A 12,650-nucleotide genomic window follows, 5' to 3' on the forward strand; every position below is an offset into this window, starting at 1 on the left:
CCGCTACCTATCAATCTGGTGGTTCGGATAATACAACACTTGTAAAACGCATGCATTCGTTACGTAACTTTGCTTGTTTATTCATTCATCTTTTAACCTATTAAATCCACAATCGCTCGCTTCGCTACATAGAGATTTGCAACCATTTTTTGTTTGTTCTTTTCGTATGACTTTGACTCATCGCATCGGTTCGGTGTACGATTTGCTGTTTGCATAATAAGAAGTAATAATAATGCCATCCATTCACCAGATACCTATTGTGGAGCAATCAGAACTATAATAGTAGTAGAATAGCAATTATAATCGTAATAATAATATGTGATAATCAGTAAACATATTTATAAATTGTTCTCAAAGAACCTATCGATTTTATTGTTTTTTCTTTCTCTCTTCGTGTACCGTTTTCCTCCAGCAGTATAACTATTCATTGTAATAAGTCTTAAAGAGCTACAAATACATGAATTCGATTTGTATATGTTTGTTGAGTGTTACAAGTGTAGAGTAAAGTGGGGCAAAAGTTCGAGTGGGGTAAGAGTTTCTTTTTAAGATTTCTAGCTCAATTCAAAACAAATCTTATAAATGTTATGGTGGTTCGAATGCTATTCAAGTAAGAGACTTTCAATCCAAATATCATAAAAATCGATTGAGATTTGGAAAAGTTATGGCTATTTGTTGTTTTTCGACGTGAATATTGTAATTTTTGGTCAAACTTTCGTAGCACGGAACCAATTGAAGATAAAATCTTTTTCAATATTTTATGTAAGGGCGTTTCTAGGCCAATCATAAGGTTGCTTTGAGGTGTATTAGTTTTTGCATAAATGCTTGTAAACAATTTTTGGCCCATAGTGGGGCAAAAGTTCGAATCAGCGGGGCAAAAGTTCGACCCATGTATAAATACAAGGAAAAAATTGCAAATTGCCTAAAATCCACATATTATCTTCAAATTTAGTTACATTTATCTGATCGTGTGAAAACTGTCATCAAAATTTTACATTTCCACTTAGTTTTGCGAAAAACTGCTATTTTTGAGTATGTTTCAATTAACCCGGTTTAGGGCAATTTTTTGATGAAAATTTAGTGTGTATTTTTCGTCAAACTTAAGTTTACGGCTGGTGTAGAGTATGCCTGTCATAAAAGGATCGATATTTTGTGTTTTAGCTAGCGAACTTTTGCCCCACACTAGATTCGAACTCTTGCCCCACCGGTGGGGCAAAAGTTCGAATAAGACAATCAATTTTGAAACTGATATAACTAAAAATGGGTAAATATTTTGACATAAGTTTGTTCAGCAAAGTTATAGCCAATATGTTGAAGGTTCACTGTATGGTATTTGTTTTATTTCAATTGCTATTGTTTTCCTGGAAACTTTGATTATACCACTAAGGTCGAACTTTTGCCCCACCTTACTCTATGTGTCTGGAAACTAGGGTGTCTTGCAATTTCATTTGTGATCCGTTTCTGTATGGTTTTATGATTTTCTGAATAGTTGCTCTTTAAATATCTTAACTACAGTTTTCGGAGTTGATACTATACGGCTTGGGTCTATTGAAAACACCGAAAATGTATGTACGGTTATGGTTTGCGTTTAATTGATGTTCAGTTTTACAACTGTTTGTATCGATAGTACGGCTCAAAAAATAGGTTTGTTCAATGCCTAGATTGCCGTAAAATAAGTTTGCACTTTCCTCGTTTGTTTTCGCTCAACTCAAAATATCTAATACATTACATGTATTTTGCTTAAGTCACAACTTGAAATGTAAATATTATCGAATAAACTGTTGCACTTTTTAGCTCGAAGCTGAACGATTCGTTTTCATCAATAATCTTTGCTTGCAATTTTGTCTCAACTTGCATTATAAGTATGTATGTGTACTTGCTCCTTTGTTGCTTAATTGTATATATTTAAGCTGTACTACTTTGTATTTCCTCGACAGAAAAAATCACTTCTCTTCATAAAATAGCTTTCAAGCTTCTTCTTGGAGACGATCTCCCTAATGATAATGCGTAGTGATCCACAAACCAATAATGATACCAAATATGATCGATCAACAACAGATGATAGACGAATCAAAAATAAGACAAGTAAACAAGCCCTGAAATACATTGTATAGGTATATCAATCGATTCTGATCTACCAAATAGCTTGAGACCGTCTCGAGTTTGTATTTTTTTTTTATTAAATTCACTTATTTTGTAAAGATTCAATATTTGATTTTTTTGTCATTTGCTTATCGTCGACACGACGTCTCCCTAAACTTATTTTCGTTTTTATTCAAAAATAAACAAGTCCATAGATTTCAAAATATACACACAAAATGTAAGGACGCGAGGTAAGCACAATATTTCGTTTGTTTCGGAGAAAACAAAGAAAAACACAACATTTATTAGAGTATTGAGGTGTTTGACAATGATGATAATGGAATAAATAAAGGAGTTGTGGAATAGGGGGATCGAAGGACCGTGGGTAGACATTCAAGGAAGATTATATTTCAATGTTTCGGAAAACATAGCGAATAAGAATGAAATGAGAAGGTTTTATACGGACATCTGCTTCTTGAACAGAGCATCAATGAGTCGAAGTTTAGCCTTTTTCTGTTTGTACAAGGCGTAAGTTTCTTCGATGGATTTGCGATCCGACTTTAGCATTTTACGCCCGGTGGTTTCTTCGAACCTTTGTTCAAAATCCTTGATGGTTCGTTGGAGTACCTTTTTCTCCTCCCGAGCTGCGTCGTAGTGCTCCCAAAGTTCTTCGACCGTCATCGAGTGGATGTTTTCCGTGATGGAACTGGAGGTGGTTTCGGATTCATCGGTTGACTGGGCAGCCGTGGATGCGGTAGAAGTGTCCGTCGGCGACTGAACCATCGAAGTGGCTGATGGCGGTGAAATGTCTGTAGACGGGGTGGTAGTGCCCACAATTGCTAGCGCTTCGTGTTCCAAAATGGTTGGCATCTGGGAGTTGGCCCCACATGGACCGCTGATCGAATTGGCACGGTTAACCAGGCGTTTGATGAGCCGATACCGGTCGTAGAGTGGCCGAGCGGCATCACGCTCCTCCCGGCTGGTGGGACGTCCATAGATCGATTCCAGATAGAGAAGAGCCCGCTGAACAGAAGCTTTTTCCTCGACCAGCTGATCACCGGAAAGGCTGTCCAGATTTTCGCTGCGGTTTTCACATTCACGTTTCTCATGAAGTCGCTGAAAGTGGAAAGGAAATGGGAGATTACAATAAGATATTTTACGCAATCGAGTTGAGAATATCTATATAATAAATGCTAATGTATGCATCAGTTGAGGCTGGCCAACGTTAATAACATCGCTGTTACAATGTTACTATATTCATGTAACATGAGTGATGTCACAAAAGGTCTTCAATTCAAATCAAATATAATTATGAACAAACAATATTACAACTTGATTTGAATCAACCTGAACCAATTCATGATCTTTTAGTATTATGCACTTGAATTCCAAAGATGCCCTGAGGAAGCAGAGAGAATCGTGATCCATACAGTTTGTTGTTGTACGTCGACATGTAATCGTGAAAAGTTAACAACCTCTACTATTAATTGTTCTCACATGTGCTATCATGTGGTTTGATCTTTGCAGTCTACAGATCAGAGCAATAATTATTGGTTAGGGCTCGGTTTGATTACGAAACGATGCTTCGAACAATGCCGGTAAAATGTTTGTCATGAGGGCGCCTGTATAGACATATATCTGTAGATTAAATTGACCATCAAGCGATCTTTTGACAGTTGATCTTGATTCTGATGGAAACAGAGCATATCGCAACCCGGTGGTAAATTGTCCAATTTTCTGGTCGATAAAAAACACGTCGAATATTTACATTCAGAAATTACTCTTACAACTGATACACAAATGCGAAGAAAAAAATAGACGAAAAACATCCTATAAATTTAATTGAAGGAAATTTAAATTCTGAAAAAGATTTTTTATCAATACACACTAAGCTCATTTAATCGGAATCCGTGAATTTCACTGTAATCTCAAAAGCTGAACAGTTCGTTAAAAAAACACCGTTATTCCGTCAAAATTCTAAAGATTCCAGTGATTTAAAGTTAACTCCTAAAAGTCACCGTAACCCGTTAATTTATTTTTTACAATTTCTCATCGTAATAGGCTGTTTTTCATCACGCCAATCTGTCATGAAACGGCCTACTTTCCTGCACTGAAGTATGCAGTGCGGGAATAGTCATTACGCAACTGAAACCAGTGATGTAGTGATTCATTACGCAACGCTTTATCATTACGCAACTGTTTTTAGTTGCGTAATGAATCATAACACAACATTTTTTCAGAAATTGTAAAATAATGATGAATCCATTCCGATACAATTTCTGATACCCTCAAGTGGTCTTCTAGGACATTGCAAAAAATGTTGTACGTAACTCGTAGCAGAACTCGATTTTTACAGCACTCGTCGTAATTATCCTACTCGGCAAGCCTCGTAGGATAAATTTACGACTCGTGCTGTAAAAATCATCATTTTGCAACTTGTTCCGTAAACTACTATTTCTAAACCCACGATGACGAGCAGAATCCATGCAAATTCAAATGTTAGCATATAAGCCATTCGGAAAACAAAATCCATTTGTAATGGCTCTGAGTGTAATCTCAATCCAGTTTAATCTACATGAAGCATAGTTCTGCGTTTACCTTCAGGGTACAGGGTACCTTCACGGTACAACCACGGTACAAAAATTCCTGCACAAAACTAGCCACAACATTTGCTCTTCCACGCCTGAATGCAAATAGAAAAACACAACCAAATAGATTGGTGATGAATTGTAGAGTAATATGGGACAAAAGCTCTAGTTAGGCAAAAGTTTCTGTTTTAAGATTTCTAACTCAGCTCAAAACGAATGTTATGCAATGGTGGTTTAGAAGTTATTGAAGTAAGAGATTTTCACTCTTAATATTTGAAAAAAGTTTTCATTTTCAATACTGTTTAAAAATAACGAAGAAATAACATTACGATATACCTCGTTAGACTTTGATTTGTATCCACATTCTACCGTTTTTGACTAACTAACAAGAATTGAAAAATTAAAGGATCCTTTTTTTCTCCTATTTTTGAATTCTTGAAGAGGTGTGCCGACTTAAGGCTGGTTTTCTACTGAAAAGAAAAGAAATCGCTTATCTCGATGCGGGTAAAATTTCTTCCCAGAAATGGTTCAGAAAATCACATTTTTCCGATCGCAGTACGCAGTTGAGAAGAAATGTCATTTCAAAGGGGGCTCTCTGTAGGAAATTTCTTGACCCATTCAGTCAAGGAATTTCTTCACTTTTCTTGAGTGAAAAAGCATATTTAGATTTAAAAGAAATTTAATATTTGTATCAGCCTAACACAAAAACAGATTATTTTTTTGACATAATTTTGTTTAGCGAAATTGTAATCAACAGATTGAAGGTCCCCATTTGAATTTGGATTGAAATATAGAGTATTCCTCTGAGGTCGAACCCTTGCCCCACCGTACTGTACATATACGCGTTTGGCGGCATTGACGTCATGCTGGCAAGTCGGGCAAGTCACACGGAAACCGCCATCCGTCACACTGTTTGCTGCAGCGAAATTTATGGGAGAAAATTGCTATCCAAACTGACAAATATTGTGACCCTGACATTCGTTTGAGCGATCACGATTACTATACACACTCATATCACGAGATATGGTAAATGTGCATAGAGCGTAGGTGAACGGCATTTATTTAGATATTGATTACACGTACGAGTACGGATTGTTTCACAGCCAATATGTTTATAGCCAGAAGCTTATTTTATCGATAAACTTTGGTGGGTGTAGTCGGCGCACTTTCGTGTAAAACTGCAGCAACCGGCAATCCTCCCAATTAATCGAAGCTATGTGGCATCGTTTGCTGAAGCATTCAATCAAAGCCATCATCTGTCGAACGACAATGGCGTCATAGAATCCCGTAAAGTGCCACTAATCAAGCAACTAAGAAGCCACTAGTTTCATTAGTGTCGGGTGACGTTGGCTATCGCTAGATCGAGGCTGGTCGCGTCTAAATGTCTAAAAATAGGAACATTGAAGTGAGGTCTGAGTAAAGGAACTAAATAAGAAACCAAGGGAGACTAAATAGTGATAGAAAAGAGATCAAGAAAACAAAAAAAACATCCAAACAGACACCAGCAGATAAAAGTCATTGCACAGATTTTTCAAAGTATTCAGAGAAACATTTCTACAAGAATATTTTTAAGAGATTTTTTTACTAGGGCAATTATTACTACTCGTTAAACTAAGATTTAGATTTCTTCAGAAGTGAGAAGTGCGATGGAAAATAACGTATGTTGTCACATAGCCTTGACGTGTGGATTATTTTGAGTGTATAAATATTCTGAGAGTAGCCATGAGGAGTCTCTGAAATTGTTGTAAAAACCTCTGAAGATATCATAAGAAAAAATCGTAAACAGTCTGTATAATAATTGCGTAAAAGTGAGCTTATTTAAATTGCGTTAAAAAACAGACCTAAGAGATTTTTCATTAAAAAGAAATACTTTTTAAAGACTGCCATTGAAATATAGTGACTAAGTCTCTAAAAAGATACTTGCTACTAGCCCTGCTAGATATACTAACTGTTTCGATAAAACACCCATACTACAACCACTCACCTTTTCGATATCGGCGATAGAATCCTTCATCTTGGAAAGCTTGCTTTCCCCTTCCTGAGAATCGGCCGCCGCTTGGGCCTTGGCAGCTTTCGCATTCTGCACCGCCAGATCCGCCTTGATTTGGTTCTTCTCCTTGCGCAGCTTGTGAATCTCAACGACGACCGCCTTGATGGAACAATCGCTAGTCTTATCCTCGTGGGCTGGACGATAGCCGTTTTCCCCGCTCGAACCGATCCTCGTACTGCGAAAGCTTCTTCTTGAGACTGCTGAGTTTGCGGCTGATGGTTTTGATGCGGTCATCGAACATGTTGTTCGCCTGAGGGATCGGTTTCTGATTGGTTGGATGGAGTTCCGAGCTGCGATAGCCTCCGTAGTGTTTTAGGGTGGCATTCGGTGGTAGACTACGAATTTCTCCGAACGTTGCCATCTTGGTGGCATGCTCAAATTTATGCTCTGCGAAACGCTGACAGACGACCGGTGTATCATCCTGGAAGGATTGGTCCCAGGGCAGCTGCTTCTCGCGGGGAGATTCATCTTTGCCCTTGTCCAGGACGGTGTTGTCATTGTAGTCGGAGCATATTTCCGTTTCTGATGCCTTTTGATCTGGTGTCTTTTCTTTCTTGCCGTATCCACGGCGTTCATGCTTGACCGAGTGATGCGAGTCATGTTTGGAGTAGAAATACTCGCTTCCGCTTTTGTCCTTGCCACTGGAATATTTGAACGTTTTCGTCCGGTTTCGTGGAGAAACTGACTTTCGACCAGGTGGCGGACGGGTTTTCGAGAATCTCTCGCAATGACGTCGCCGAGCATGTTCTTCATCCAACTCGCTGTCGGAGTCCTTGCGGTTTTTCAATACATCACGGCTCGGAGAAAGACGATTCCTATTGTGATGACTTAGATGATTGCTGTGCAAGTGATGATGATGATGGTGACGGGCTTCATCGACCTTGTGATGATTCTGCCCTTCAGTGGAATCCCTGCTGGCTGCACAAAGACTCTCACTACCGATGAAAAATTTCTTCAAATTCTCCGAACTGTTTTTCAAATTCTTCTCGAAAATTTGCTGCTCTTCCAGCTGCTGCTGCTCCTCGGCAGATTCCTCGATAATGTTTTCCTTGTCGACGCTGATTTCGATCAGCGGCGAGGGTTTCTTAAAGTCCTCATGTGAGGACACGCGACGGATCACCTCCTTGCAGTTGGGAAGGTGTTCCTCGCTGTTCGACCGGATCAGTTTCCGATCCTGGCTGATGGAGGACGTGCTGTCCTGCCGTTCTTTGCGTTTTCTGCAATTCTGCCACTCAGATGAATTAGTTACATTAGGCAGTTTGGCCTCGCCGAGCGATCCGCTGCTACTGCTATTGCTAATGTTGCAGTTCTTGGAGCAGCTGTTGTTGTTATTGTTGATGTTACTGCTGTTATTGTTGAAACAACTGTTGATACTGCTACTGCTGCTACTGCCATTCTTGTTGTGCTGTTGCTGAAGGTGGTGATTGTTGATCTTGTGATTACTCTTGTCGCCACAGCCACCGCTATGATCACCTCCGTCGGGTTCCGTTTGCGCCGAAGATAAGCTGGCTGTCGTTGGGGATATCACCGTGGTAAGACGACTCAGGTCGTCTTCGTTCTGTCCCAGTGATGGGCGACGCATGCCGCACTGCAAGAGAAAGGAAAAAGCGGGGGAATCGAGTTAGAATTTGTTCTTAGAAAAGATATGACAAAACGCTTTTGTTACAGAATACATATTTTGACACAGTCAGGCTAGATAAATTCAGTTGAAACACTGATTAACACCATTGACATAGTTCTGGGGCTATGCGTTAACCACCATGCCCATGGGATTCTCAGTGCCGCATTGTACGGTAGACAAGGATATACCTGGCCAGGGGCGCCAAACTTAAGAGGAGGCCAAATTTCTTAATGAACTTCTTACAATACATGATACCTTATAGAAGATCAGCTACACAGGTTATCGTGTAGCAAATTCTGGGATTTCCGAGGGATGTGGCCTAATTTGGAACCCGGCTATGATATTGAGTATGAATTATTTGTATATGAATAGATAATATAAAACGAAAAAAGTTATCTAAAGATTGGACAAAATGCAACACTTTGTTTTGGGTGTAACTTTTCACCACGTGGGTAAAAATTAATGAAACTTTGCGTAATACTAGTTTAGAGTGTTATTTTATCGCAATCTGTCAAGCAGTTTTCAAGATGCATTCGAAACAAGATGAGCTACGCCAGAAAATCTTGGGCTACCGCGATCGATAATCAGTCACACAGATGAATCGGCAAAAGCCTAGGAATCCACCATTCCACCCTGTCCCGCATTACGAAGATGTTCCAGGAGACGAAGACCATCGAGCGGCGCGCTGAAAGCAGCCGAAAACGGAATACCTAAAGAAGGCGCGGCAGATAAGGCAGTATTTTAAGAATAATCCGAACCTTACCACACGACGTGGCCAAAAAGGTCAATTTTTCCGATGTAGTTCGTCCAGCAGACCATGAAGCGGACTGGGCTACGTGTTTCTAAGGCCAGGAAGGCGCCAAACCGGATTGACACGCAAAACACGGTGGCCAAATTGCGTGCGCGGAAGCTGTACCGTCAGTGGCGTGAGACAAGGCGGACACCAAACAAATCTTTTTTGTCGTTACGTCCCGCATGGAAGTTACAGAAGAGAAAGATGCCCAAATTCGCGAAAAAGTACCTGTTGTGACAAGCGATCTGCGAGTGCGGACGGTACAGCATGCCGTTCGTTATAACCGGCGCCATAAACGGGCAGATTTATCGAAAGCAATGCTAGCAGGAGCGTTTGCTGCCCTTCCTCCACTCTCACCGTGGTCCCACGCTGTTCTGGCCAAATCTCGCTTCGTGCCATTACGCCAAGCCCGTAATGGATTGGTTCGAAGCGAAGCGCGTTAATGTGGTCCCGGAGGAGGCAAACCCGCCAAATACACCAGAACTTTGTCCGATCGAAAAGTTTTGGGCGATAATGAAGAAAAAGTTGAAGTAAAGTGGAAACATATTAGTATCCGATGAAGTTTTGAAGAAAAACTGGGAGAAATTGTGTAAGAGAGATGGGCAAAGCCTCGCTCAAGATCTCATGAGCAGTGTTAAGAGAAATGTACGAGCATTCAGCTTTGGGGAGGAAATTCAATAAATAAATTATACGAAAACATAGCATATATATAGTTATTTAATCCCTGAAAATTTGAGAAGTATCCGATTTAAAATGAACTTTTTGTGATCATTTTTGTATGTCTCATTTTTCTCGAAGCCAGTCTTTATATCGGCAGATGGGGATATGCTTGCCAAAATTAAATTCATTGTGTTAACATTAGGCAACAATTCTTTCTGTTCTATTTTCCCATAATATTGTGCCGGAATTGTTCCAGAAATGTTCCCGAAACCCACAAAAAGCTTTGAAAAATGCTTCCAGAATTTGTTTATCTCGAAAAAAAAAATCTACTTATTTTACGCAAAATGCCTATGAAATTACCGATTATAAAGTTTTTTAGAGTTTACTAAGAAATTCCTCAGGAAGTCCTACCTGTATTCTTTCGAATACTTTTAACAAATTCCACCCAAAATTCTTCCACAAATTTCATTAAAACTTCCAACGTGAGGTGTATCAGAAATGTTTCATAAGTTGTTGATGTATTATTCAAGAAAATCTTTCAAAAATAACAAAATTTGAGCAACATTTGTTTACGAACAACTTCGTCCAAATATTTTAGGATCGTCCACAAAATGTTTTCTATAGATATACCAAGTTAGGTTATGTCAAAAAAATAAATGGTTAAAATTTTCATTTCAATTTTGAATGATTTTCTTCAGAAGACACGACTAAAATTCCCCTTTGAATTTTGCTGAAAATCTAACAGATTTCTGCAGGTCACATTTTAGGATTTCCCGTTAAAAATTTCACCACATAAATTACCGTGAATTTTCACCATTTTAAGATCAACATGGAAATACAACCTTGATTATTCTATGACCTTCTGCGTAAAATATCTTAACGGACCATTACACAAATCATGAAAAAATAATTCATAACTATCTCATTAATAGCCAAGTTTAACAGCTTTTGTCGAATTAATTCATGGAGGAAAATAAAATAAATTCATCTGAAATTTTTTTTTTTGATATATTTTAGTTGAAATTAGATCAAACTTTTTATGAATTAAAAAAATCAGATTTCTCTATAGATATGTTTGACAAAATAACTTCAAAAACGAAATTCATACCGTAGTTCGCAAATAAATTCATAAAGACATCAATCGAAAAAGTTGTGAACATCGCTTTAAATAATTTGTAGAAGATTCTTAGCATTTTTCAATTATGTTATTCTATAAGGCAGGAATTCTTACAGGAGAGGCTTCCCTAGATATGTTTTAAAAATTTGAAAAAAATATGCTTTATGATTTTATCACCAAAACTTGTAGGAATTTGTCATATTTTCCTTTTTTTAAAACAATATACAAATGATTATTTCTTGAATTATTTGCATCAAAATACCTTATAAGATCTCTTATTAACTAATTTAGAGACTTCAGACATTTCTCTTCAAATTTGTTAGGAATGTTACTAGAACTAATTCCTTATAATTTTACCGGAACTACTTACACATGTTTTACTAAAAAAAGTTTATTTATTTATTAGTTCAACATCTTTGGCGGAAGCCACACAGACTGCTTAAATATTCTTAATTCTATTTTTAAAAACTAATCTACTAATATTGAAGTCGAACAAATCGTAAACGCCGTTGAATAATCTACAAGATCTGTCCAATGGGTTATTATATCCATAAGCGGTTCGGTGTGCAGGAGTCCATAAAAAGTTAGTGTTGCGCAGTTGTCGAAGAGGGGCATGAATATTGATTTTCTGGAGCACGCTGTTGCAATCAATATGATGATTTATCATGTCAAATATGAACAATCTCTGCAGCGAAGTACGGCGTTTTGACAACGTTTCCAGTCCGATAAGCGCACATCTATGTTCGCCGTAAATCAAATCGTACAAAACGTTTTTGGATGCGTTCAATACGCAATTCGTGGACAGCATGATGTGGAGCCCATATTTGAACTCCGTATTCGAGAACACTTTGAACTAGCGAGCAGTACAATGTCTTCAGAGCGTAAACGTCGTCGAAGTCTGCGGCATTGCGGCACATGAACCCGAGCATGGAACTTGCCTTAGCGATTGTTTTTGATATGTGTTCAGTAAATCTCAATTTGCTGTCAAGAATGATTCCCAGATCCTTAATAGAGTAAACTCGTTCAAGCGGAGCATGATTCATCGTGTAATCAAATCTTATCGGTGACTGTCCACGAGTATAAGTGATTACCTTGCATTTGGAGGCATTCACCTGCATTCCGTTGATCTGACACCACGATAATAGCTTTTCGATGTCAGCTTGAAGAACACAACAATCTAGAGTTGATTTTACCACACGGTAAATTTTCAAGTCGTCTGCAAATAGCAGTTTAGAGGATCTTAAATGGTCACACACATCATTTATAAATAGAATAAAAATAAGCGGTGCCAGGTGACTTCCTTGTGGAACACCAGATGTAATCTCAAAAACATTGGATAAAGAATCACGAATCTTGACAAAAGCCTTCCTAGAAGATAAATACGATTTCAGCCAGTTTACGATCCACGGAGGAAGCCCAAGGCGGCTTAGCTTTTCTACAGCAAGGTCGTGAGGAACCTTCAGGTATCAGATCTACGGCTCAGGCGGCACGTTCCCCTACAACTGGGAGATTTGTGCCTCGCACTTCATTGCCAATCATCACTTACCCGACAGGAAAATAAGAATGAAGAATAAGAGATAGATTTTAAGTTAGGAGAATAGAAGGTAAGAGAGGATATATTTCACACAAGCACCCCGCATGGGATGCTCATGCGAATCACTTTTTCAGCACCCCTAAAAGGGATACTGAAAGCAGATGCACATAATAAAATCTCAACATCCGTCATAAAAACCCATCTAATA

The 12,650-nt window shown here is 38.6% G+C and overlaps 1 protein-coding gene across 1 annotated transcript in view; it reads right to left on the reverse strand.

The window, feature by feature from the left end:
* Window positions 1-1,482: 1,482 nt before the first annotated feature.
* Window positions 1,483-12,650, reverse strand: part of LOC110676126 (protein FAM13A) — a 64,910-nt gene continuing 53,742 nt past the window's right edge. Inside the window, 3 exon segments of the mRNA XM_021842779.1 lie at window positions 1,483-3,195; window positions 6,652-6,870; window positions 6,872-8,305. Coding sequence (XP_021698471.1) covers window positions 2,536-3,195; window positions 6,652-6,870; window positions 6,872-8,299 — 2,307 coding nt within the window. The 5' untranslated portion in view covers window positions 8,300-8,305 and the 3' untranslated portion in view covers window positions 1,483-2,535.

The sequence above is a fragment of the Aedes aegypti genome, chromosome 2, assembly GCF_002204515.2.
Source record: "Aedes aegypti strain LVP_AGWG chromosome 2, AaegL5.0 Primary Assembly, whole genome shotgun sequence".
Lineage (NCBI taxonomy): Eukaryota > Metazoa > Arthropoda > Insecta > Diptera > Culicidae > Aedes > Aedes aegypti.